Source organism: Leuresthes tenuis, unplaced genomic scaffold, assembly GCF_036924035.1.
Source record: "Leuresthes tenuis unplaced genomic scaffold, fLeuTen1.0.hap1 SCAF_17, whole genome shotgun sequence".
NCBI classification, from domain to species: domain Eukaryota; kingdom Metazoa; phylum Chordata; class Actinopteri; order Atheriniformes; family Atherinopsidae; genus Leuresthes; species Leuresthes tenuis.
Genome location: NW_027325371.1, coordinates 20,800,172 through 20,827,475, shown reverse-complemented (window position 1 = coordinate 20,827,475; position 27,304 = coordinate 20,800,172). Strand labels below are relative to the sequence as shown.

Below are 27,304 nucleotides of genomic sequence, written 5' to 3'. Positions count from 1 at the left end.
CCTTCAAGGCCACTTCTCTGAAAACCTGATTTGCATCACTATTAATTACATTAAATCCTGCCTATTCTGAATCCAGGCACAGTCTGTTAGGTCTGGCTCCACTCAATAGTGTGAAACAAAAAGGATTAAAAGGACAGCGTCCTTCCAAACGCACTATGGTAACACAGGTGTTTGGTTGAGAATATATGGATCCAAATCACATGCATCAGTTAAAGCACAAAAACAAAGGGTCGGAACATTTAAAGCGATTAAAAAGAGTGAGTGCGATTAAAAAGATACAACAACACTCTGTTTATTCTCTCAATTATAATGTTAATTCAACAGTGTCAACAAAAATAAAATACATTTCTGTTACAATATCAAAAGGCACAACGTTGTAGAAATTAAAAGTCTGTTATGCTGTGCTAAGCTAAATGTCACCCCCTGCTGGAGACGACAGGAATTACACATAACAGAAGTTTGGGGATTTGTTTCACTGTATTTTTTAAAAGGATATTTTCAAATGCACAGTGATTCACTATGTCACCTAAAATAAAAAAACAACATAGAATTGCAAAAAAACCACACCCTGCTTTGCAAGACCCGTTATTCAAACAAGGACCAACAAACTCACAAGTTCCTTACTGCCAGCCAGGAAAGTGAGCAGCACTTAAGAGTCATGTGAAAAAGAGAGTATAAACAGTCAGTTCTAAGGTGTCATGCATCAGGACATACTTTAAAAAAATTATATAAAATCTGGTCCTTAACAGGCCTTGAAATAAGGTGAATACACCTCAGATTAATAAGGTTTGATATTAGAAAGGGTCTTAGAGAAGCTATTGTTGCTGCCCATCAATCTGGGAAGGGCCATTTCCAAACTATCTGGAGTCCATCATTCTACAATGAGAAAGATTCAATTCCTCCACAGTGATGTTAGAAACTGATAAACATCATCCAGAGAAAAATTCATTCAAGTTATTGATGCTAAAGGTTACTGAATCATGGGGTTTCTCAGTTGTTTAACACTTATTTCTGCATTTTGACATTGCTTTTGTTGAACAAATGACGGCACAATTTATTTATTTATTTTCTAAGTCAAAGTTTGTATTTACCTAATCTAAAGACCTTGTGAGGACCAGCTGATATTTTAATAAATCCTGACAGGTGCAACCTTAGAAATAAAAGAGGGTAGGGTTAACCCCCGCCATAATCGCTGGATTCGCTCACTTACAGGCACACTGAGACACTTTCGGTGGATGAAGCGATGCAAAACTACAATTTATAGAATGCCATTCACACTTTCATTTGAGTCCATCTCTTTGCAAAAATGATCTTGCACATTTTTTGACAACTTTTAATTGCTTTTTGAGTCACTCTTGTGGTCGTCCTCCATCCACAACGACAGGACTTTTAGCCGATGAAGGTCTGAAGACTTGAAACACTGCGACTTTAACCTTCTCTAAATGGTGGATAAGCTCAAAGCTGTGTAGATTAAATTAGTAGTGGTGCAGATGAAGCCTATCAGGTTGCAGAGATTGGACACCCCGTGGTAACGGCCAAACTTGCTCTTGTAGGCTCTGTACTTGGGGTCCTGCTCTTTAAGCTTGGCATACTGCTCCTTCTGGCTGCTCAGACCAACCTGGTTCCCCAATCCATGCTCCTCCTCCACTTCCCTCATCTGGAACATCACCTCGGTGGCTGCTGGACCGAACCACTGGGCATTCAGACCCGACATGATCAGTGCCACAAAGAAAAGAAGCATCTGGGAGTTAAAAGGAGGACAAAAACCAACGTCATTGCTCATGATCTCACAAGGACTTTGACCAGAATCACCCACGTGACGAACGGCACTGTGTGGTATTGTTAGCGCTTCTATGCTAACAGCTCTTTCTACATGTTGAGATGGAATCCATGTTCAAACCTGCAGGCTTTCGTGCCAGTCCAGCAGCTCTCTGGGGTGGTACACAGCATACACAGCCAGGCTGACAAAATTACTTCCCAGCAGACAGTAGAAGTACACAGGAAAGAGCTTACTCTGGACCAGGCCGAAGGTGTGCAGCGTAACCTGCTGCACCAGCGCAAACCCTGCAGGCCACAAAAAAAAAAGAAAAAGAGGTCAAAATCAGTTTTGAAACGGAAACGCATAAGTCGGAGCCGTGACTCCTCTTACCTGCAATGAAGGAGACCCAGACCTGCATGCCCCAGGTGAAGGAAAGCACCAGCAGGTGCAACACTTTGACTAAATCCGTTGGCTCCCCTTCTGTTGCCATGGCGTCGCTTGAGAAAAAAAAAAAATATGGTCAGCCTACATGATCCTGTTAACTTATCATTGTTTGAGGTTCACAGATCCCATTGCTATGCAAGCATATGCAAAAATACAGGAAAGACAACACACTTCTGTTACTAACTAAATCTTAAGTAAACATTTTGTGTTGCTTTATGACCAGCTACCTCTTAAATAAATATAATAATGCTTATTATATATTGGGAGTCAAATTTAATAATGAACTCCAATAGCAGGAACCCAAACAAGTCAGTATTTCAAATGTATGTTTTGCAAACTTTTCACTGTGGACAAGGGATCAAGTTCAAACTCAAGTTTTAATAGGTTTTCTGTGAAGTAGTCGGTTATGTGTAGACACAACACTGGCTCATGCCTTCAGCTAAATGCTTCACATGCCCCTGAAAATGGTGCAAGGACAGGCAGACAATGTCAACAGAAAAACGTTAACAGTCTGGAGAACTATGGCTCAAGAACACATTAAAAATATTATAAGAGAGCCTGGCTCATTGGAAGCCGAAATAGAAAGAAATGATGGGCGGATGAAGACTTCTGCACAGCACTGCATGTATTTCAGGTCAGCAGAAACAAGGTTCAAAGAGATAAACGCACTGCGTGTGGCTCTCCACTTCTGCAGCAGAGCCGATAAAGTCCTCAGCATGAGATAAGAGAAAAGAGTTAGAGCGCGAACTTCCCTTCAGTGTTCCTTAAGAATAGAAGCATCCTGTAGGCGACATTTTGGCAAAAAAAGGAGAACAGTAAAAGCATAAGAGAGTGGAGGCAGACCTGTAGGGTGACACCAGCTGCTCACACTTTGCTAGTCAAGCTAACCAGCTTTAGCCCCTCAGCTATGACAGTTACATAAAGTCAGCAGCGGTGCTGGCTTCATTTACGACTTCAGCTGGATAATTGCAACCATAACACGTTACACCTACCTCCAATCTCATTGCTTACCTTGTTTTCAGCGCGTAATTCCGAATGAACTACTTCCACTTCTCAACGTGTGTAAGGTGCAGAAGGTGCCTCGGAGCTGCCTGCCTTTTCCTCTATCATACAACTGTCCAAACGCCCCGCCCCTCAACTAAAGAGAGACCAATGGGAGTCTTTGATAGTTAAAACATTATTGTTATGTAATTTTTAATTGGTTCATACAACCAATTAAAAATTCTACATATATATATTTATATATCTATATATAAATATATATATACATATACATATCAATATATTTCCACGAATATGTTTTATATCAAAAGAGTAGCATCTTTTTGAGGGTGCTGGAGGGGAGACTGCAGAGCCACAAATGTAAGCCTTTATGGTAGAACATTGGAAGAATAGGCTACCGCTATCTTACTTTTAAAGTACAAGATTATTTCAGTTTAAGTATGACCAGTATTAAAAAAACTAAGTTTCAATATTGTGGGCCCAAGTAATTTACTTATTAGGATACAGGATAAGTTGTTTTGAAGTTAAACCAGTCATTATAGGGTATTAGCTTAAGGTTTCAATGTATCATGTTCCTTAAAGTGCCCCCAATAAAGATACTACTCTTAAATAAATAAGACTATTCAAAGGAATAGAAATGTTCAAACAGTGGCTTAAAATATGTGTCTACCCTATAGCTTTCTCCTTGTTTAATACAGTTTTAGGTTACATTTTTGGGTGCAGCAAGTGGACTGTGTTTAGTGAAAAAAACTGTTTTCCAAAGTACTCATGAGCCCATGTGGCTATAATCATGACAGTGGTATGACAATTTATCATACATTATGTACTATGGAGTAGAGAGACTGTATTTATTTGCAATATTACTTTGAGTAATGTTTGTTTTGAACTGATCAATAATTCTTGGACCAAGTTTTGCATGAAAGTTTGAGCCATGGTCCATTGGTGGTTGTAAAGACTAAGCCTTTGTTGGATGCTCCTTTCATACCCAATCCTGACACCCTCACCTGCCACCAGTCAGTCTTCTGATTGTAGAATCTTTCAAAACACTGTTACTTGTGTATTCCTATATATTTTTCGTCTTTGTTTTTTTTTTTCAATACGATGATGTTGGTCAGTGAACATAATGAAGGTAATTTCTTTGGACATGTGTCAGATTGGGGATTTAAGTTTTTATTGCATTTCAGAAAAAAAATTCCAACTTTTCTGGAAATTTAGTTTGTAAAGTTGGCAAATGGATATGTTGGCAAGTGTTTCATTCAGCACTTTCCCAAGTGCATGCATGATGAGAGTCGTATGCTACATTTCTGTTTATAGATGAGCGTTTTTGTTTTTTTCTCTACTGACAGACAATGGTTGATGCCCCAGTTTCCAACCAAGAACCAGCAGGACACTTGTGTTTCATTGACCTAATTTTGGCTCCTTTTGAATCCTATATGGACACAGTGTAATACTCAATACTGCTAAAAGAGTCTCGCCTGAACTGTTTTCTGTCTCGTAATGCAATATTAAATTACAAATGTCATATTTTATTGAATAATATGAATACTAATCTATGAATAAATCTTTTCAGACCTTTTGACACATACATCTGTAGCAGTAACTGTCTGTAATTTCTCTTCTTATTTGCTTTGTTTTAATTGTCTTTTTTAATGAAAGTCATAGCATGTGCACCGTTATGAGTATTTTCATCTCATCTGAAGCAGGTCTGTGTAATATCTCAATGGGGGCGGGAGTTAGACAACGGGATTCGTTATTGGATTCTTTTGAACCAACCAGAGCGTGCTCAAATTCTCAAGCAACCAATCAAAAGCGTTCGTTGAGATGCAGCATCCGGATCAATTTGCAAACGAATCTCACGAGCATCCTTCGCTGTTAAGCATCTTTTAGGTAAGAAAACCGTTAGATTGTTAATCAGGGGCCGAAAAACGGCGACATGTTGACACAGGTGCGGGGCATTTCGGCTCCGATATTCATGTGCAGGATAAACGCGAAAAACCATTTTTAGGTCAGGTTGTTGTTGTGCACATGCTAGCAGCTGTTAGCCTTTAACGGCCGCCCAGTGGAAGCTTTTGGTGCCCGAGTGCAAATGTTCTGACGCTACCTGCCGAGTTTGAGCTCTGTAGAAGAAATGTGAGCTTCGGACAGGACTCACGGTGAAATTAATACCAATTTAAGTGTTATTCTAGAGTCTGCGTGCTGTACAGGTTACTATTTCTGAGGTGGCGATGAAATATGTTCTTGTTTTTAACGGTTTAGACCTCGAGACAACTGTCTGTGAAACAGGTGGTCAAATAAAAATGAGCATTATTTAAAAAAAAAAAAAAAAAAAAAGCTAAAGTCTGTTAAAGAGTTTGAAAGGCTGTTTTTTTTTTCTTTCTTGTAGTGACAAAATGGGGCGCAGAAAATCAAAGAGAAAGCCGCCTCCCAAAAAGAAAATGACTGGTAACCTGGACACTCAGTTCACCTGCCCGTTCTGTAACCACGAGAAATCTTGTGACGTCAAAATGTGAGTAACCTTTCTGTCTAACTGCTCTTGAAGTGCATGCATCACAGGCATCATGATTTGAAGTCACTGTTTTCCAGGGAGCGAACCCGCAACACGGGGATTATATCCTGCAGCGTCTGCCTGGAAGAGTTCCAAACTCCTATAACCTGTATCCTTTGAAACAACAAAAGACAAGCGTAACTGTTGCCACTTCCACTGAACCCGGGTGTGGAGGATGGAGCTGATTTGATTTGGATGTAGTAAAAATATCATGTGGTTCTCACCAGGTCTTAGATTTAGGAAAGTACAGCCGCACATGACATATGACACAGTGTTATTATTCGTATAACAAAAAAATAAACCAAAGTGTAGAAGCAGAGTACAAAAAAACCCCAGCATTGGTTTATGCACAGCTCTCTTAAGGTCCCATCTCAGCATTTCAACCAGGTTGAGGGCTGGACTTTGACTGGACCTTTGCAACACCTTGATTCTGTTCTTTTTCACACATTCTGTTTTAGATTTGCTGCTGTGTTTGGGATCATTGTCCTGTTGATGATTTAGCTGTCAGACAGATGGCCTCACATATGAATGTAGACTACTTTGGTGTACAGAAGAGGTCAATGACTGCAAGGTGTCCAGGTTCCGTGGCTGCAAAACAAGCCCAAAGCATCATACCTCCACCACCGTGCTTGACAGTTGGTTTGAGGTGTTTGTGCTGATATGCTGTGTTTGGTTTCCTCCAAACGTGCTGCTGTGCATTATGACCAAACATCTCCACTTTGCTTTCATTTGACAAAGGACATTGTTCCAGAAGTCTTGTGGTTTGTTCAGGTGCAGCTTTACAAACCTATGCTGTGCTGCCATGTTCTCTTTAGAGAGAAGAGACTTTCTCCTGCAGCCCTTCCAAACAGACCATACTTGCTCTTTCGAAACATACTGTCATGAACTGACCTTGGGGTGAACTTGCTGGTACATCCACACCTGGCAACAAATCTAAACTGTGATTTCTCATGAATAATCTTTCTCTCTGTAGAATGACGGTCTCCAGATAGTTTGAAAATGGCCTTATAACCCTTCTGAGATTGATGGGCTTCTCTAAGGTCGTTGCTGATGTCTTACCTCCTTGATATTGTGTTAACACACACCTGAATGCTCCAGAGCAGCAAACGTCTGCTTTTATAGAGGTGCTCTCACTGATGATGATCAGTTCTTCAAGTCCATTTCATTAGCAGCACCCGGCAATATTTATGCACTAAATTCCCATGAAAGCAGTCAGGATAGATTTAGTTTTCCTGTTAAATTAATGGTGATACAGTTGAATATGTCATGCGATGTTGTTCATCGAACATGTATTGATTGACCTGGTTGAATTGAAAATGACTGTAAATCATTTAGAATGAAGGCAGATGCAAAGGTGGTTTTCCTCAACCTTTTCTCCACAGATCTGTCTGAGCCAGTGGACGTCTACAGTGACTGGATCGACGCCTGCGAGGCAGCCAATCAGTAGTCGCGTTTGCACAACACACCTTCTCCGTAACTTCACTTTCTTCTCGGTGAACGAGTTCCAGTCGAGTTAACACAAAGCAGCAAAGCACGTCATTCTTCTCATGCGTGTGTCACGTTCCTCGTTCTAGCTCAGCTCCAGTGTGGCCTGCAGACTGCGACACATTCCTCTGGCTGGGTCAGAGTGGCCGTATTCACCGCAGACCGTCTGCATCACAGCCCTTTATTTAAATGTCTTCACATGTCAGTGATTTCTATGTTTTTAGTGCTGATTTTTTAAAAATTTTATTTTAATTTCTTTTTTTCCGTTTTGGACCAAATTATCACCTAAGTCCCCATCCTCTGATGGTAGGTTTTTGGTTTCTAGACAAAGAAAATCTTATTACTAGACGCTAATAAGATAACGTTACTGATGTGATGTGTCGTCTTTTTTTGTTCTACCCCGAATGCACTGAAGACTTTCTGTTGCTTTGGACTAGTGTATATATCTATATTTGTACTGTGAGAAGAAGATCACAACCATGTAATTTCTATCCCTTCTCTTGTCACATTTGTGTACCTTTGAGGTGCTGACAATGATTAGAGAAAAATAAAATCACAATAACCATTTTGAGGTGTTTTTTTTTTTATTGCACAAATGTCATGTTTAGTGAAAGGCGTATAAGGAAAAGAGGGTTAGAAACACAAACTAACACGTTAGGGTGAACTGGTCCTTTACATTCAGCCCATCAGGTTTTTTTTTTCAGGTGAACAGATGGAAAGTAAGTATCAGAAATTCTACATTCCTATTTTTAATTTGGTGAATTGATCATACGGCAAATGAAAACCCAACTAAGAAACTGATGGTAGCAACACTAGATGGCACACTTCTGCTAGTTCTATGTGGCGAAGCTGCATTGGGACAGGATCGAAGTGTGAATGGCTGTGTGTCCTGTAACAGTGAGAGGGATCCAACCTGAGGATAACATGACAGTCGGTGGGTGTACAGTATGATGTAGTCATTTTTAAATGACATTTATCCATATTTGGCATGATTCACCTTACTCACTCTGACATTTAAGGAGCAATGCCACAGTGTAGAAGTCTCTCTTTTCAAGCCAATTTATGGTTTCTTGCTGCACGTGAGGCCCGTTTAATTTAATTTGGTCATGTGCACCATTTTGTGAGGGTCCACCAGGTCCCTCTGCAGCTGCCTGCGTACTACCCAAATATTTCTAGCATATAGTTGGCTACTATCAACCTCTCATTACAGAAATACAGAATGAAGAGACGGCTTCGGAAGAGCAACACGGGTGTTTGTTCTGAGGAAAATCTTTGCAGGGGAGTTAGTGTTATCCACAGTCCTGCAACAATGTAAACTGAGAACATGCACAGGGTTGGAGAGGTTTGGTACAGCACACCCAAAAGATGGCGATGCCGAGTCCCAGTTGACTCCCAGTCGTTATCCTACACGGGTGCAGCTACCACAAACTGGCCTTAAGAATCCTGCTTTTGCAAAGTGGTCACCGAAGTGTTACATTTTATTCATGTTCTAGTCCACTAACTAACAAATAAAAACAGTATTAAATCAAATATCAAATTTTAGTACAGTAGAAGTATAAGTGGCGTCCAAATAAAAAAAAAAAAAAGTCACAAGGTGAAGCCAGGTAAAGTGCAAAAGAGCAACAACCATAAAGCCAAAGTCCACTGAGGCGAGAAGAAACTGTTGCCAAAAAGATTAAAACTCTCAGTTCAGAAACTACGGATTAAAAACGTTTATACGGACCTCTAACTAAGCTGGGTACCACTACACCTACATTTGCTCCTTTATAAAAGCAGCGAACTGTACGTCACGCAAACCTACAGTTGGAAAATACTTTCCCACAAACCAAAGACTCGTACGCTCCAAACAAACCATGTCAATCAGTGCTGTGAAATGGCAAAAAAACACAAATGCAAAAGAAAAAAGACGGTCATTTATAACCGGCAGTGCAGGTGCTCATCAAACGAAGCAAATGTCCGCACATAGCTACAAGTCCTCCTGCGCTCTGATCAGTCCGTGTCTTCCCAAAATCCTCGAGCCCGCAGAGCTCTAATGTGGACGCGGGCTGCGTTCCAACTGGGCCAAAGTTCAACAGCACCAACACGGTCACGCGCTTCCTCTCGAGGATCTTTCAGCTTCTGCCTCAGTGTTCACGCTGCTTCAGAAGGGCAAGGAGGTTAGAGGGATGAAGAGCAAAAAAACCCTCTAATTACAAGTATAAAAAGCTGTCGGAAAAAAAAATATATATATAAATAGCAACCTCTGAGCACTGTGTGGGTATCTTCTAGCAGTAAAAACATTAACAGAGGCGACAGAAGTTGGCCACAGCACGACATTTTCCCCCCCAAACATAAGGTCTGTGTAAACACAACTTCTTCTTTGCTAATGGAAAGGCAAACAGTAAATTCCTAAGAGTAAAAACATGTTCAGAAAAGAAGGGGAATGAAGACGACACAGATGTCAGTCAGAATTAAATAACAGTCTGGAAGGGTCTCCTCGTCACAAAGACGGCTGTGGCTGGTCGTCTGGAGTTAAAGCAAAGGGGAGGGATGGGGGTGTAAAGCTGTCCGTGGGTTTTTTTTGTGTTTTTTTTTCCTCTTTCTTTCTACTTTTGTAAAATTTCTTTCTTTCTTTAGTCAGAATACTGGTTGTAGCCGTCAAACTCCACCTCGTTCCCATTGTCAAAGCAGGCCTCAGTGGGGTTGATGCAGTATTTGTTGTCGAAGACCTGGCGGGGGAGGCCGTAGGTGGTCATGCCCTGCTGGGAGGCCACTTTGTTGGTGCCCATCTGAAGAGAGATGGTGGTGGTGTCACAGGTCTCCAGCCCCAGGTTCTTGTCAAAGATGTGCCTCCTAGTTCCTGGCGCCGTCATGCCGGCCTGAGGGACAGGGAGCAAGTTGTTTTAATAGGTGGTAGACATGGTATAGGTCTATGAAAAAGTGTTCAAAATGAGCACTGTGGTTTGGTCATTTGAACATACGACATGAGCCTGCTTGGACGAAATGAACAACTTGCCAGAGCGATACATTTTAGCCTGACAGCACGCCTCGTTCACACCACCGAACATGCTGCAGATTCATCTGACATTATTAGATATTTAAAGGGTGGATGTTGACCTGAGTCGGCCATTTATCTCCCACTAGAAAACGATGGAAACATTTTAAACAATACCCATGTCTCTATATATCAGCACAGTGAAAAAACCATGTGAAAACAATGTTATATTTGACTGAAAAAAAAAAGTGCAAAGAAAACCTAAAATGTTGAAACAAGAAATGGAACACAGGCCGATTAATGACTTAAGCCCACTTTGCACCTCCCCAACACAACTGCAAAGTGGTAATTGTGACCACATCCTTAGAAAGATGGAGTATTACTCTACTGGGGGTTTCTTCTTTTTACCAGATCTTGGGACTGAAACAAGCAACCTGACCTATGAAAAACAACTGACAGTCTGCTTGGAAAGAAGAAATGTAGCACATACTAAGCAGACCTGGCAACATCGGAGATTAGAGCCATGTGTTGGAAAGCAGACGTGTGGGTCGAAAGACGCCTCGACAATAGATGGGATGTCATCGTGTCATTGGGGCGTCTACATGTCCATACAATGCGTGTGAGAGCAGCACACAACACACAGCTTCATGTGTTTATTGCTCAGAAAATGCTGTTTACATGGCAGAGTCATAGTCAGAGTCAGAGTCGGATCTCAGTTGGATTAGTGTCGGGCTTATAAATGTAACCACTGTGAAGGAATTCGTGAGCAGCTGAACAATTTGAAAAAATAATTATTGTAGAATTGCCAAGAATGTGGGGATTTAATCAAATTTGAAGGTACACAGCTAAAACCTGTATTTTCAGGCCCTCGGTCAGCTCAGCGCTGCATTAAAAACAGATATGATTCATGGACTCAGGAACTCTTTGGAAAACCAATGTCAGTGAACACAGTTCATCAACGTGTTCACAAATGCTACACAAACTGCCATCCCAAGGGGAAAAGAAGTCTGGTGGATTCTGAATTATTTTGGGGAAACATTTGTGCTGCAGCCTCGAGGCTGAGGAGGAGCGGGACCATGAGGTCTGTTATCAACACGCAGTTGAAAGGCCAGCATCAGAAGGTTGGTGCACATGACACGGGCAACCTGCACGTCCAGCTTCACTGAGAAGGACGCCATTTACGTTTGACCCATCAGAGAGAACCAGAATATAAGCTAATAATCAAGCAAAACAGTTCTGAACTGTTTAGACTTCTCACATTTTCCTTGTTCCATTTTGAAATAAATGTAGATGGTTATCCTGCAGATAAGTGGATTGTATTTAAATGTTCTCATTACATCCTTACTTCTTTGAAAAAAAGGTTGCAATTAAAAAAAAAAAGAAGTAGTAGTAAAACTGTCCATCTAATATCCAGAATCTTCTTTGTGTCACAGTGTAAAAGGCATGAGGATTAAAATAAGAACGCTCTCCACCTGGCTGGCTCCCTTGTTTGTGCCCATCTGTAGGCTGATGGTCGATTGGTCCATTGGGTTGTCCATGCCTATCTTGGCGTCGTACAGATGGCGACGTGTCCCGTAAGAGGTCATGCCCTTTTGGCTGGCAAGCTTATTGGTGCCCATCTAAAGACGGAACAAAATGGAAGGAGATGAATTTTCCACGTTTAAATCTATGGTGACAGAAAAATGTACAATCTAGCCATTACTACATTGTTCCTAGCTCACATCTGAGAAATCAGAGCAGCCAATCCACAATTCAATGTGAAGTCTGACCACAGAGTGATACATTGCAGGTCTTCTAACCTGCAAGCCGATGATGTTCCGTCCCTCCCTGAGCTTCTCGGGAGCGAAGTGTCGCTGCTGTTTCTCAGCATACTTCACCCCTAAATCATACTTAGAGCGGAAACCTTTAGACTTGGCCTGAGGAAAAAGGAGCAGAGGCCAAGGAAAATGTGTGAGGTTTTTTTTTTACATCCAAATTATTTTTAATATAGCCCTGCGATTCTGTAGTCCTCATCCACACAGGTACAGTTGTGTCAAAAAACAATCAATTAATAGAAAGAATATCTGGTCCTTAGCAGGTTTTAAAATCTGTTTAATACAATAACAGATATATTACACTGTTGTTTATTCAACAAAGCAGAAACAGTATGGGAAAACTCCCAGGTCCACCCTTGCTGCTTCCACAGGAATTATGAGGGTAAGTAGCAGCCAGGTGCTGCTAATGAAATAGACTTGATTAACTGATCATCAGCAGGTGTGAGCGCCTCCATAAATGCAGACGTTTGGTCAATTTGCTGCTCTGGAGCATTCGTGTGTGTTTTAACACAATGCCAAGGAGGAAAGACATCAGCAATGTTCTTAGAGAAGCCCATCAATCTGGGAAGGGTTATAAGGCCATTTTCAAACTGTGTGGAATCCATCATTATACAGAGAGAAAGATTATTCACAAGTGGAAAACATTCAAGATAGCCGTCAGTCTTCCCAGGAGTGGACGTCCCAGCAAGTTCACCCCAAGGTCAGACTCTGCAGGCCTCAGTTAGCATGTTAAATATTAAAGTTCATGACAGCACAGTTAGAAAGAGACTGGAAAGTATGGCTTGTTTGGAAGGGTTGCCGGAGAAAGCCTCTTCTCTCTAAAAAGAACATGGCAGCACAGCTTAGGTTTGTAAAGCTGCATCTGAACAAACCACAAGACTTCTGGAACAATGTCCTTTGGACAGACCAGACCAACGTGGAGTTGTTTGGTCATAATGCACAGCAGCACGTTTGGAGGAAACCAAACACAGCATATCAGCACAAACACCTCATACCAGCTGCCAAGCACGGTGGTGGAGGGCTGATGATTTGGGCTTGTTTTTCAGACACAGGATCTGGGCACCTTGCAGTCATTGAGTCCACCATGAACTCCTCTGTATACCAGAGTGTTCTGGAGTCTAATGTGAAGCCATCTGTCTGACAGCTAAAGCTCGGCTGAAACTGGCTCATCAACAGGACAATGATCCCAAACACAGCAGCAAACCTACAAAAGAATGTGTGAAAAAGAAAAGAATCAAGGTGTTGCAAAGGTCCTGTCAAAGTCCAGCCCTCAACCTGGTTGAAATGCTGTGGTGGAACCTTAAGAGAGCTGTGCAGAAACAGCTGCTGCCAACCTCAATGAAGTGAAACAACACTGTAAAGAAGAGTGGAGCAAAATTCTTCCACAATGATGTGAGAGACTGATACACATCATACAGAAAATGATTACTTCAAGTTATTGATGCCAAAGGTTGTTCTACAAACCACTGAATCATGGGGTGTACTTAGTTTTCCACACAGTTTTTCTGTATTTTTGCTTAGTTTTTGTTCAGTGAATAATGTAAGGGGAATGTGTCGTGTCTTGTTTCTCTGAGGTTGTATTTATCTGATTTTAATCTGATCCAATATGTATGGACACGCAAAACCTTAGCCTTAACAGTGAATGTTGCAATGAAAAGTGTACACAAACTGTCATTTGTTTTTCTGTTGATGTCAGCAGAGTAAAGTGTGTGTCTGCAAAGCTGTTCTCACCATTCCAGCCAGAGCAATGAGTGTGGACTGGACCTGAGTGTGGTTGACGTTCTCAAACAGATCGTTGGCCTCAAAGAGGTCATGTGGCTTCAGACCGTACTCTGTGATGGCACGGACAAAATTCCCTATGTTTTCCATCTGCGGAAGACAGACGGCAGGATGAAAAAAGTGGAATTAGTCGAGAAGAGGCATAGATGAAGTCATTTCTTCAGGCGTCACCATGAATACAGTTTTACAGTCTGTTATGCATGTTGTTTTAACACAACAGGTTATACTTTGGGAAAATACAGCCATGATAAATCACAGCTGATCAGAGTCACAGGACTTTTTCCCATCCATCTATGCATTGTCCTTAAAGTTTATGACTCTGACAGCGTAAATTCCTTTTTGAAGGGTGCATTAATCAACCCATAGGAGCTTCGTTTGTTTGGGGGTTTTGTCACTCCTGTAAAATGTAGACAAAGATATGGCCTCAGGTGTTTTATGGAATGCAAATAGAACTCTTTGTTGGGAGTGCTAATGCTGTAGTTGGAGCTAGCGCGTTACCTTGTGCCAGTTTTGACTGGAGCAGTTGACCTTCCTCACCGAACCTGGCTGGAGGACATTAATGAGTCTACAAAGACAGACAGAGAGATTTTCGAGCATCAGTTTGCTAGTGGATTTCTGATAATGAGTGATAATGAGCTGTGAGAACCAGTGGCTATCCACTCACTCGCATAACAGGACTCCGTCCTTCAGACTCTCCATGAAGTTTTCCCCAATTCTTTTGCCAGTCACATCCTCAATCCACAGCCTCAGCTCCTCTTCCTTATGTGGGTCATACTTGCCGGCCAGCTGAGGAGCACAGATAAAAGAAAGACACAGCTACATTATTAGTATTAGCATTTAAAATAATATCGTCCCCTCTTTAAGCACTTTAAGGCTTTGTTATCAACAGTAGTTCCTCGTTCAAACTTGAATATTGCAGTGTTAAATCTGAAAATGTAATTTTTTTCCCTCTCTTTGCAGTTTGGGTCTGGGGGAGGGCAACAAAAGGGCCAAAATGGACAATTGAACTATGACACAATCATTCAATTTTGTCATGTAGCTAACATAACACCATGTAGCTAACTTTCTAAGCTAACTGATGCATATTGGCCAAGCGAGTTGGCTATCTAACAGTATGTAGCTATCTTTCGTAGCCAACTCATGTATGGCAGACTGCTTAGTAAAAATATTCTACCTGGCAATTAAGTTGAGATACAATTTATGGATATTTTCTGCTACAATAAAACTCTACTAGCATAGTTAGCATGCTTGGGTAGAAAACTGCGTCTAAGTTGTACTCTCTGACAACATATCAAACACATTGTCTTTAAACCAGTATTGCCAAGTATTTTCTAATTTAATGTAGCCAAAGTCCTCTCTGCGTTAACATATACTTTTTCTTAATGCAGCCAAATTCCCAAATAAACAACCAAACTTTGACGAACTGTGACTGAAGAAAAGCCCTTAAAGATCAGTCGTTTGGCCGCAGTTCTTTTGAAAGTGCTGGGATTTTGACTGCATCTGCTTAAGTGAAGCTGCCTTCTCTGATAGCAGAGGCAAATGTACAGAATACACAGATTGATATTTTTGGATATTCAAGAAAAGAAAAAAAAAAGAGAAAAAAGAAACAAGTTAGATTCCAATCAAAATGTCATCATATCATGAATTTCTCTGCAATAATCAACATGCATATGTTCCAAACTTCCATCTATGTTTTTACTTTTCTAAGTGAAAATTAAACCTCCTTCCCTCCTTCTCTTCCCAGGGAACTAATAACCTACATATTATCTTTTCGAATATCAGTGGCATACATTTGGGAAAAACATATGAAATAGAACAAAGGCATGGACGATGGGGTCAGTCTTAAATCTTACACAAACACAAGTATCTGCTTTTGTTCTGCGATACAGCATTCTGTCTTTCAAATAACTTTGGTTTCATCTTTTCTCATAAAGGATAGCACACCATAACTGAGAGTCTTACTGTGTAATAAAAAGCACTTTAAGATGAGGAGTATAAACAGAAGAGGCAGAAAAATGAAAAAGGCCTGTGGACATTCCTGCATGCAGAACCACACCAGCCTCCCTCTCTTCTCTCCATGCATTTCCTTACTGGCACAAACACGCTGCCCTAATACTTTGAATTCTGGCATGGGGTTTAAGGCTGCACCCCCACCCGCCTCCCCGCCCGCAAACACACACTCCTGCACGTTCTCATCCCCTTTTCCTGAATGTTATGCAGATAAGTCTTCCCAGTCTGGGATCAGCAGCCAACACAAACAAATCTTTCAAAAGAGCAAGGATAGAGTGGCTTCCAGTCCATCACACCAAACTTGGGAGAAACCGCTTTCTTAAATACTCCTCCCTCTGACTTTCTCGCTGCCCTTCTCCTATTGGCTCAGCTCATATTTCTCTCTCTCACTCTCTTCTTCCCCTCTCCCTGTGGGCTTTCCAGAATCTGCCCTTTTAAAGCGAGCTGACTATTCAGACAGCCCACCGCTGATAAAGGCAGGCCAAGATCAATGGGTCCTGCTTCCATGAGGTGGTTTCACAGAGTTTTAATCAGATGTGTTGTTTCTTGCAGAGCTCAGGGACACGGACCTGTTGTTTTCTGTGCTGTGGAAAGCATTTTATTATTTTTTTTAACACGTAAAGCACACAGACAAATAGAGCATGAATATAAGAGCAACATCACTTTGACTCAAAACATCTAAGAAAAATAAAAAAAACTACAGCAGCCTCCGAATATAACAACTGACTCACAGACATGTTGTTTACGTCGGGTTTCAAACCACAACCAAAACCAGTTGTGAAACAATTGCTCAAATCATTTATTATTTAACAACAGTGTGGCTCAGACTGGTAAAACCGATTTTAAAAAAGTAAAAGATAAATATTTGACTCTATCAGTACATTAGTCTGAAGTTTGCCAGTATTCACTCAAAATAGCCACCATAAACTACTGGTCATACCAGACCAAGTAAGGCTGGCCATAAAACTCCGGAGTCTACTGAACTCAGCTATGGTACATGTCACTGCTTCTGGCCCCAACTTTTTATTTGTTTGAGCACAGTTTTTCTTTTCTCCAATATGTTTAAAATACTTCAGCATGACTCAAAAATAAAACCTACATGTTCAAAGGATTATTGGCTAAAACATCATCAGGCTCTCAGTTGTTGTAGATGGAAAAAATGGAGCTAGTGTGACCGACTTCACACACAGACGGGCCAGAAAAACCGCAATGGCTTCCAAATTAGGTTAATAGTTCTACATTGTGGAGTGGACAACACATCACACCCTTTACACAAAGCGAGAGATCAAACAACAGTGCACCTTCAGTCAGAGGCCGCCTCAGCTCCGCTGTAATAATAACCGGTAATAACCCTATTAATGACCATTTCATTTAAAGTTACACTTTGAACTCATTCTTTTTATTCTATGTACTGTATATAAAGCAATCATTTATTATGATACTGTAACAATATTATCTTATAGAAAAATACTCTAATATATAAATAATGTATCCTTTGTTGCTGTGGGTTCCTTTTTTAAAAAAAAATCTAATTACTCACAAGAACAAAGGTTTACAGATTTAGTGTTGATGCTTGATTTATTGGGTCAAATAAAAACAGAAAATTAGTTGGAGCTTGAGTCCTCTCAACCGGAAAGTGAGCCTTAGTGAGCACGTCTGCATGTCTCATGTTTGGATTTTGGAGGTCATTTCTTGCTTTCCCAGACATTCGTGACCTTGGGAATGCTCCGAAAACTTGAAGACGAACTCTATCTGGTAAGTCGCTGTGAGATTCTGGTTTTTATTCATCATTAATATGTGTGTGTGTGTGTGTGTGTGTGTCAATATCTCTTCAAACATGTCAATCACACGGACCCTCATGAATAACCAAATTATGTGGAGAAAAAGAAAAGATTATATTTCAGAATGCAGCATTCATCATGTCCTCTCTTTGCAGATCACAACCAATCCATAAAATGAGCCGACAAATGCATTTTAAATGTAACCTCACCGAACGGAAGCACACCGTGTATCACTGGAACGTAGAGGTCACTGACACTGGCCCCCGTGAGCTACCTGCTCTGCCCGTACCAGACCAAGTAAGGCAAATGTCACTCTGTGAGCTGATGCAAGTGATATATTCTGAATGCTGAGTTAAGTTTGCAAGAGAGAGATTATCTAAAAAGCGAACCACAAACAGAACGAGTGTGAATATTTTCCATCTGTTTTTTTAAATGTATTTTTTATCTGATGAGTGGAATTATGTACGTACACAAAGAAATACTTTCATTGATATATATTTTTACTTCTCGGTCTGCCTCATCTCTGCCTCATCTCCCGTCCTCCTGTGTTCTGTCAAGACAGTGTTTTATCATTCTTGACTCCCATGTAAACTGTTTAGAATGAAGACACTTTCTCTTGTTCCAGGCCACTCCTTAAAAGGCCAGCAGATGTACCTGTCGATCTTTGTGCTGCATCCCTGCTCCTCGCTGATGTCATCCCTCTGGAACGACCCATCCCGGGATCGCCCATCATGCCCATCGGCTCAAATGAAAATTCAATTTCCCCCTCTGTTTAACTCCTAAACTTCCACTTGCTCTACTTGTTCGGCTCGGTGACGGTAGCAAAGCAACACCCTGCTGACTGTTGAATAGAAGTAATGAAAGGAATGTGAGCTTCACAGAGAGCAGCGGAGTGAAATTAAAGCACTGCTGAGAGATGGAACTGTTCAGAGGAGAGGTCTCATCCCTCCAGGACAATGATGATGATGATCTGCATGCTGGAAAAGTCACGAGCTGACCTTTTTCATCCTGAACACAGACTGTCAGCAGCTCTGACTCATCCACACAGAGACAGTGAAACGCATGAGAACAGTTTGAACAATACACAGCTATCTGATAGTTTGATGCTGGGATATGTCACAGTGCAGGTTTTATGTTTCGCTGGGTCCAACCCCATTTAGAATCAAGCATCTTTACTTAAGAATAAAAGTCCAAATTTGCCCTACTTTCCATCGCCGTTTTCATTTTATGTTGCTTGCAATTCTTCCACTACTGTTAGTTAGCACCAGCTGCTTTGCAGACAACTATTAAGAGACATCTGATGCATTTATACAATAACCTTATAACAATAACTTTACTATACAATAACAATTTATACAATAACTGACAGAACTTGGACCACACTCATCCCCAATAATCATCCATCTGTTCCACGTTTGGTTGGTTGAATTTTTCCATGGAAATGAATGAGCCAGCAGCAGAACACCAACACCTCCTCGTGCTGCACTCCCACGGACCAAAAGCCCTGACCCTTCTATAATCGCATGAATAATTTGGCTACTAAGGCCTACTTTCAGCTCCAATACAATCACCTCCTTCACCGTGTGATCTGTTACCAAAAGACAGGAGAGTGTCACCTGAGCTGGAATGAGACTTCATCGCAGCTAATGCATCATGCTGCTGTAGCACAAAGGCTGCTTTAAGAGTTTCTTTGCAGCTGTTTGATGAGGGCTTCAGTATATCAGAACAACAACAGTACACCCACTGTGCAGGACTCCGTTCCCATAAGTTCCCAAAATATTCGAAGCAGCCACATTTGAGGTGTTTATACAGTATTCGTTACTGACCCTTGATGGGCCCCTGACTCCACCTGAGGAGTCAATACTGCAACTGCAGCGTGTCTACATGCTGTAACGCTTCTTAACGACATGATGAATGAGAACGTACCTTGCTCTTAACCTCGGCAGAAAGTCCAAAGGCTGGGCCGCTCCTGAAATGTGTTGTCATTCTGTTTTTTTGGGTCTATTTACAGAGGAGCTGGGAGAGAGCTTTGAAAACGGAGAAGCAGGTTGCAGCACTCTTTCCGAGGTAGGGGAAACGCAGATAGAAAGTCCCCAGAAATTCCGTCGATATTTTATTTTTCTCTTTAAATATACAGCCTGTGTAATTAGTCGCAGTCGTGCTCGGGCCAGCTGGTGAGGGTTTCGGACAATTTTCCAACACTTTTCTGAATCTTTTTAAACTCTTCCCATGTGTGTGCTCTCTGATTGGACGAGGCTGTCGACCAATCCGGATATAGCGTCCTCATCTGGGGGAGTGATGTCACCGTTCGGGCATTAAGATTTAATCTGTGTCACTTTTTCCACCTTCAGTCCAGGCAGGGATGATTCTGGTTTGTGTAAAGATGTGATTTGCTGAAGTTATGTCACTGTCATGTTCAGCCGTTGTTCTGTTATTAGTAATAGTTTTCACATGCTTTATATGAGCACTGACAAATGATTGTTTGGCTTCATATTGTAGTCCAATCTGTCCTGTGAATCACCAAATATTCATCAAATGAATGAACTCGAGAGAAATTTATTTTCAGTATAACAGAAATATTACCGTCCTATTTTTGGAAAGAATATACTAACAATTTTGACATAAACAGCAGTAGCTCTGGTGCTTATGATAATCTATGTTGATATGCATATACACTACTACTAACTATTGCTAGTTAGTTACTTAGCTAATCATCAGCTTTTAAAACAAAACTCAAAGTGTTGGCAGCTAAGCAAATCCTTGTGATGAACTCTGAAATGTAACATTGACAAAGAAAGCAAAGTTTTATAGATTACATTTAGGCTGATCATGTACACAGTAAAGCCTTTTACATGTTAGCATATGCTAACTAGCATTCAACACAAAGACAGAGCCTAGTTTGGTAGACTTAGTCTAGTTTGGCTTAAAGTGTGTTACATTTGAACAGAAATCAGAGGTTTCCATGGCAGCAAAACTCAACTGGAACAAGTTGGATTTCCACCTCAGAAAGTTGGAGTAACCCCACCAGCTTCCACCTCAAAATCCAATTTGGCAGCATGAGACATAAAAAGTGATGATAGCTGGAGTAATAAACAGTTTATTAGTATGAATAAAAAAAGGGAAATTCAAATGTTGTAGAATTTTTATTCCCCCCACCAATTCATCATGAGTAGTCAATGTGTATGGTTATTGTTGCAGCCAGAAATGACTTCCTGTACCGTTTTTTGTTGCAGCCTCTGACTGAGCACACTCCCTTGTTTCGTCACTGCATTGTGGAGAGGATGAGCAGTATTGTCCATTATGTCCATCAACCTGTGCAGCGTTTTTTTTTTTTTGCGCAGTCAGCTGCAGAGGCTCCAGGGCAATCCCCAGCATGTAGCCGGCCTTCTTTATCAGTTTGATGAGTTTCTTTGAGTCACTGGCTCCGATACTGCTGCTCCAACAGATGGCTGCAAAGCAGATTGCGCTTTCCACAACAGAAGATATGAAATGATGTTTGTTTGTCAGTTTATGTTTCTTTAAATCCGTCATGCACATGCTGTCCAAAAGCTGTCAGTGAACACATTACTCAGGTATTTGTATGCACAAAACAGAAAGAATGCTTTGTTATTAGCTTGTATCATTCAGCTTATATTAGCTAGCTTGGTCAGGTAGCACTTAGATCGATAGGTCCTTATGTGCAACATTTTTTAGGAATAGTTGTTAAAAGAGTTCAGTTCAGACAGAGAAAATAGAAATATGTGAGGCTCACAACTAACAAGCCATCCAAGGTGTTATAGCATACAAAAATACATATAATAATACATAACAAGTCTTATCTTTACTGTAATGAATTATTACTGTATGCCCAAAGTGTTTTCTTACTGAGCTGATCCTTTTTAACTTAAATGGCACTAAAATTGTATAAGTCTTGACACCTAAAGAATGAAAATTGAGGATTTTGTACCGCATGACTTAATTAAAAAGAATAAAACCTGTTTAAGTCTATGGCGACATAGCCTCCTTAAAAATTTGTGAACCAATCCTGAGCAAAGTTGCTTCAAATTACATAGGTATAAATTTGACCAGAGCTACCTGACTACATCAGAATTGATGATTGTTAGCTTCCACTCTTCCGAGCACTTCAAAGGCTAAATCAAGCTAAAAGAAAGAGTAGCTTTTGGTAGCTGTTCCAAAGCGTTTGTCATTTGATTGTTTTGATTTTTGTTGTCATGGCAACATGGACGATAAGCTTTGAAAATCGTGCTCAGTTATATTCAAACTGCATAGTGTAACATACACCCACACAGCTGTGGGACTGATGGCAGCGTGTCTCACATGTGTTTGACTGTGCATGGAAGCTACTGTAGAATGCCTGACGTCACTCTGGGAGCAGTGAGGTGGTTTTCCTCTTTTACCACAGCATGTTTCTCGTCTTTTCCTCCACATTCAATCTTATGACAAGTAAAGGAATGTAACGGGTTCGGGGGGCTGTCTAGAATAGATTGTGTGTGTGTGTGTCGGGGGGGGGTTGCAGAGGCTGCTTCCTGGACAGCATGATTCATCTTCTGCTCTTTGTTTCTCTGTCACAGCAGGCATGATATTATAGCCAAAGGGGAACATTCTGGAAAGCATGTAGGTGGATGAAAGAGGAAGGGACAGTGAAAACTGTTACAGTTTGACATATCTAGCTGCAATGTTGGGGGATGCATAATGAATGAGTGGAAATGATAACTGGACGTCCGCTGTTACTCTGCAGCAATGCAGCAGGCTCCAGTCAGCCGGTGGTGGATTTGTATGCACACAGCTACAGTTCATTCCGGCAGTACAAGTCAGCATGATGGGCTTTCACTAACCACAACAATCGAGTTCTTTTCACAATGCGGCATACTGCAGCGATGATGTGTCACTGGTACTCAAGGAGTAACAAATGCTAGGTGACTGCAGAACAAAATGACACATTACATGCAATATGATTCTCTGCAGAATCGTAGTGCATGCAAGTTCTTTTCAGTTTCAGGAGTTCAGCACCTGATTAACACTCATTCCACCATAAAATTCATGAGAGAGCTTATACGATGAAAGACAAAAGTAATAAAAGGGAAAGTAGAAAGTCTAAATAGTAAAGTTTCTAGGGTTTGTCCAGTAATAGATTTGAGAGATATGATAAAAACATAAGCCTGTAAGGCAGTTACAGAGAGGTTTAACTTCAAATATCCCAGTAGGGTCCAAGATCCTGACAGTCACTGAGGTTGTGATGTTAGACTGTATCCTAAACTGTATCGGCACTGAGACAGCTGATAAGTGAGAGCTGATAAGAGGTGAAATGTCAGTTGGTGTGCTGACAATGTCAGCAGTTTAAAACCTCACTTACAAAAAGCTTGGAGTGTTGTCCATCCATCGATTTTCTATATGTCGCGGGGGGGCTGGAACCTAATCCAGCTGTCATTGGGCGAGAGGCGGGGTACACTCTGGACAGGTCGCCAGTCCATCACAGGGCCACACAGAGACAAAAAACCACGGGAGGAAGCCGGAGTACCCGGAGAGAACGCACGCACACACGGGGAGAACATGCAAACTCCAGTTGGAATGATGTGTAAAATGTCAATAAAAACAAAATGCAATGATTTGTAAAACTCAGAAACTAATATTTCATAGAAAACACAACATTGAAAACATATCAAACGTTGAAAGTAAGATATCTTACTATTTCATTAAGAATATTATAAACTGGACAAACCCAGACTTCTATTCCATCACGGTAAAAGTTTTATTTTTGTCATTTCTGAGGTGAAACCGGATTACAGTGAGTCACCAAAAAAAAACAAAAAACTCAGCTGATCATCAAAAACAGCCTACAGGTGTAAAGAATTCTGCATTAGTTTTGCACTCCTGGAGACATACTCATTTATGCATGTTTGCACCCCCCCCCCCCTCTCTCTCTCTCTCTCTTCCACACACACATACTCACGCAGGCAGACATACACGAACCAAGCAAGGGTCTTGTAAACATCTCACTGAGGGAAGAAGCACACACATGGAATTTGGACACTTTATTTGGGCAATATGAGAGAAGGGAAGGGCCTAAGCTGACTGGACTTGAGATGTAATATCTTTCGAAGGAGGAATCCCTCACACTAAAAATAACAGACTACACTCAGACATTTACTGCATGGTGGACATTACTGTTTACGTTGGCTCCACGCTCATCTCACACTTGGGCTAAATGGACCACGTCAGGGCAATTTTATTGTGCTACAAAATGTCATCCAGATGATAGCAGATGAGTAAAGAAATAATTAAAATAAATATGTCAAGGTTTGATCAACTCTGGGGAGAAATTTAGCAATAAGGACCTTTGCATTTAGAATATTTTGACTATTCTAGATGACCGTGTTTCATGCAAATGTCCTTTGAAAAACTTTCATTCAAGTGTCTAAATCCTATGCAATCCATCACTCCAAACATAGCAGCATTTTAAGTGTACATTGATTTACAGCACAGTTTCTGCTGGGGTTGAGGCATACTGAGCGCATGACTCATTTCAGAGAGCGCATTTTAAAGTAAACAGACACGCAATGAGACAAACATGTAACATGCTTCATGAATATAATACATGCTTGCAGACAATTTTAAGGACAAAAACACAAGAATGAAGGGGAGAGGAGGAGATTTGTGCAGTTTGAGAAACTGCCGTGAGCCATTTGTCCCTCCACCCACCAGCCCCTCTCCTCACTCCACTCTGGCTATTTATGGTAGAAGACCTCATGATCCTACGTAACTCAGAAGAGTTCTGAAGGCTGAGTTCATGGCATCATAATTCTAACCTGAAGCTACAGTAGGACAGGAAGCTTCAAACAAACCTGGATTTGGTCAGTAAAACTACACTCAGACCTATGCGGTCACTAGGTCCAGTCAGGTTCTTTTACAGTTTTTTTTAATATATCACTTCAGTTTCACACAATTTTGTTTTACCATTCGACATTATTAACTCAAACCCGATGTCTTACCTTTTGTGCCTTACTTCTGCATGACACACTTTAAGATCATCTTTAAACAATGGAAATCTCCTACAACCTTGTAGTCTTTTTAGCATTTATGATCTTCATTTCAGCCGATACGTCTCAGTTAATACAATTCCTTAAATACAAAGCCGACAAATCTAAATTCTAGAGTCTTATACACTGTCTTGTTTTAATAAATGTTTTTTTTTGTACATATTGCTCAGGGTAACATGTTCTGCACTTGAGCCACCACTCTTCATTCGTGTGGTCTTAGCAAATTCCAGGAGAATTGATAACTTTCTCTTTTAGTGTTTTTGTAGTGTTCAACTATATGATTTCAACTGTTAAATCAACTTCACACATAAAATGAGACAAAAAGCTATAAAATAAAAGTTCTTCTCCAAACTGTTACGAAGGGTAAGCAATGGAGCAAGGCAAGCATATATCTAGTGTTCAAGTCTTGTACTTGTTTTGATATTAACATAGTAGCAACAAGTGTAAAATGATTAAGTTTGTTTTGGTACAATGTATTAAATTTTCTTTTTTGTGTGTGTGTCATTCTTAGATGGTTAATCTTAAAACGTGTGTTTCATTTCAGAGCACCCCCCCATTCTCTGTTCCCCGCGTGGTCAGAGGATGTTAGCATAAGCGAACTTCCTCAAACAAAATTCCCCTTTTCTGGAAAACCCTAGCCAACGTAGACAACAATCTTTGACAGCTCTCCCTTCATGTATCGCCCTGGTCACACAATAACCTATATATATATATATAACCTATAATATTTGTTGATGCTGATGTACTAATTTTAACTACAGACAGCTTACGTTAATGTTTGCTGTAAGTTACACTGCCATGCTAGCTAACAACATTAGCTTAGTCTCGGGACTATAACAGACCCTCTTAAATCACCTAAATAATGATAGCATACTCTTCAAAAATATATCATTTCATTTGAGGATTGTTGCTATATCATTTTCCTTTGGGGATTTAATAAAGTATTATTGTATTTTATTCCATTCTCAGCAAATACAGTCTTTTTTAGTTTCAACTTTGTAACTCAAATGAGTCTCAATGACCGATGATTAGCGTTACTATTGAACTTAATGTGAAGTGATGACCAGTTCCTCACAGCTCTCTGTTCCCTTTGAACTGAGCTTTTCTGCTCCATGTGGTTTGGATTCTTTCTCAACATAGTTGAATACCATGTGTAGTCTACTTCACAAGGAACCCAAAGCTTCAGGCCACATTGGGTTTTCTAAGATCAACTGCATTAACTTGTTTCCACCATCACCACTGCTTCATAATTCCCACATATAGAATTTGATGTCACGCTCCTTCCAAAGTTTTTTGTTTCAGCAGACATTTATATCATGACAGCTATATTTTGTCAAAACACACATAGTGTTCTTAAAACTGACTGTAATCTCAACAAGCATTTCACCATTTATGGGCTGGTGAATTAATTATAGAAGGTAGCCTATAGGTGTGATTATCAGATGCCTTTCATTACAAATTATCTTTAAGAATAAGCCGCTTTACTGGGACTGCACTTGAATGTCATTAGTAAATAGAAATTCTCCAATCTTTGCTGTAATGAGTCCTTTATCAGTCCCTACTTTTTGCTTGTAATAGCACCATTGTGGGTTCTGATGTTTTGGCAGTTTAGACTTGGATTACTTACGTTTAAGTGTTTTTGTAAAGTTCCTGTTCAGTTTTTAGCTCGTACTTGCCTCATTTCCATGTTCTGTATTATAGTTAACATTATTTATGTTTAAAAAAATTCCTCTGTAGCTCGGTGGGCTTTGCTTCTCTTGTGCACTCTGTTTAGCTGTTTTCCTGAACCTCTGATTGCCACACATCTGAAATTTGTCAGCTGTTGTCTTCTTCTGAATATATACTTCCCGGTTTCCTTTGTTCTTTGCCAGATCATTGTCACACCTAATTTTTTGTTGAGTTTAGTTTGGTTGTTTTTGGTGTTTGTGGAACATTTTTACTTTGGTGTACCTTGATTGTTTTCTTCTTCCTCCTGCCATTAAGTTAATAACGACTAATTAATACTAATTGAAGTTCTGCCTGCGTTTAGGCTATCACTCTATTTACCATAACAACTAGAGAAATACCTCAATAAAGCTGTAGACTGCGTTTCAGTTCAACTTTTATTTCAATTTTGGCGCCCTTGTGGAATTTAAGTAAACATTTGTTGAGTCCAGATTGTTATCATAGAAAGTTAAAATGACACGCTGTTACGCACGGAAAACCTGTCAGCAGGATATGGAAAATGTCGAGAAAAACGTGATATCCTCTGGTCTCCTGGGAAATGTGTGTCCGCTTACCTTTTTTTAGAATCAATACAAAAAAAACAACTGATTTTGATCACGAATGACTCACAAACATTTTGAAGTTTGATTTAGATCAAAGTTTAAGCAGAAAAAAAAGCGCATTACATAACACAGCAGGTATGGCTCAGATGTTAGAGTGGGCTGTCCACTAGTTACAAAGTTGACGGTTTAATCCCTGGCCTGGTCACAGAGGAGCCACATAGACCACTTAAGAAGAACCATCTGGTTTAGCATTTCTGGTTTTAGGATATTTTAATACAAAATATATATGTGCATTAAAGCAGAACCTACATGGGCTCTTTAGTCACATAACACCTGTGGCTGAAGTATGTGTTGACAATTAGGTGCCGCCTGTTAACAAGCTGGCTTTAAAGTCAATACTATCAACT

The 27,304-nt window shown here is 40.5% G+C and overlaps 3 protein-coding genes across 3 annotated transcripts; 1 reads left to right on the top strand and 2 right to left on the bottom strand.

Moving 5' to 3' along the window:
• Positions 1–267: 267 nt before the first annotated feature.
• Positions 268–3,315, bottom strand: tmem205 (transmembrane protein 205). Its single transcript, XM_072369228.1, has 4 exons — positions 3,215–3,315; positions 2,150–2,256; positions 1,901–2,064; positions 268–1,741 (listed from the first exon to the last, which is right to left on the bottom strand). The coding sequence occupies exons 2-4, from the start codon at positions 2,247–2,249 to the stop codon at positions 1,439–1,441; spliced, it is 567 nt and encodes a 188-aa protein (XP_072225329.1). The 5' UTR covers positions 2,250–2,256; positions 3,215–3,315; the 3' UTR covers positions 268–1,438.
• A 1,523-nt stretch (positions 3,316–4,838) lies between these two features.
• elof1 (elongation factor 1) lies at positions 4,839–7,704 on the top strand. Its single transcript, XM_072369151.1, has 4 exons — positions 4,839–5,092; positions 5,589–5,711; positions 5,789–5,859; positions 7,133–7,704. The coding sequence occupies exons 2-4, from the start codon at positions 5,596–5,598 to the stop codon at positions 7,195–7,197; spliced, it is 252 nt and encodes an 83-aa protein (XP_072225252.1). The 5' UTR covers positions 4,839–5,092; positions 5,589–5,595; the 3' UTR covers positions 7,198–7,704.
• Positions 7,705–9,587: 1,883 nt separating this feature from the next.
• On the bottom strand, positions 9,588–19,808 carry cnn1b (calponin 1, basic, smooth muscle, b). The gene is made up of 7 exons (XM_072369150.1): positions 19,520–19,808; positions 14,467–14,588; positions 14,301–14,367; positions 13,755–13,892; positions 12,009–12,125; positions 11,682–11,828; positions 9,588–10,093 (listed from the first exon to the last, which is right to left on the bottom strand). Exons 1-7 carry the CDS (start codon positions 19,577–19,579, stop codon positions 9,848–9,850), a joined length of 897 nt encoding a protein of 298 aa, XP_072225251.1. The 5' UTR covers positions 19,580–19,808; the 3' UTR covers positions 9,588–9,847.
• Between the last annotated feature and the right edge of the window lie 7,496 nt (positions 19,809–27,304).

Bases quoted from the DNA above. Each gene is read 5' to 3' on its own strand.
- tmem205 (XM_072369228.1), bottom strand. From the start codon at position 2,249: ATGGCAACAGAAGGGGAGCCAACGGATTTAGTCAAAGTGTTGCACCTG. The intron at 2,065-2,149 runs GTAAGAGGAGTC...TGTGGCCTGCAG, and splicing joins CTGGGTCTCCTTCATTGCAG to GGTTTGCGCTGGTGCAGCAG. The intron at 1,742-1,900 runs GTTTGAACATGG...TTTAACTCCCAG, and splicing joins ACTGGCACGAAAGCCTGCAG to ATGCTTCTTTTCTTTGTGGC.
- elof1 (XM_072369151.1), top strand. From the start codon at position 5,596: ATGGGGCGCAGAAAATCAAAGAGAAAGCCGCCTCCCAAAAAGAAAATG. The intron at 5,712-5,788 runs GTGAGTAACCTT...ACTGTTTTCCAG, and splicing joins AAATCTTGTGACGTCAAAAT to GGAGCGAACCCGCAACACGG. The intron at 5,860-7,132 runs GTATCCTTTGAA...TTTTCTCCACAG, and splicing joins GTTCCAAACTCCTATAACCT to ATCTGTCTGAGCCAGTGGAC.
- cnn1b (XM_072369150.1), bottom strand. From the start codon at position 19,579: ATGACAACACATTTCAGGAGCGGCCCAGCCTTTGGACTTTCTGCCGAG. The intron at 14,368-14,466 runs GTGAGTGGATAG...CTGTCTTTGTAG, and splicing joins GACGGAGTCCTGTTATGCGA to ACTCATTAATGTCCTCCAGC. The intron at 13,893-14,300 runs GTAACGCGCTAG...TGTCTTCCGCAG, and splicing joins CCAGTCAAAACTGGCACAAG to ATGGAAAACATAGGGAATTT.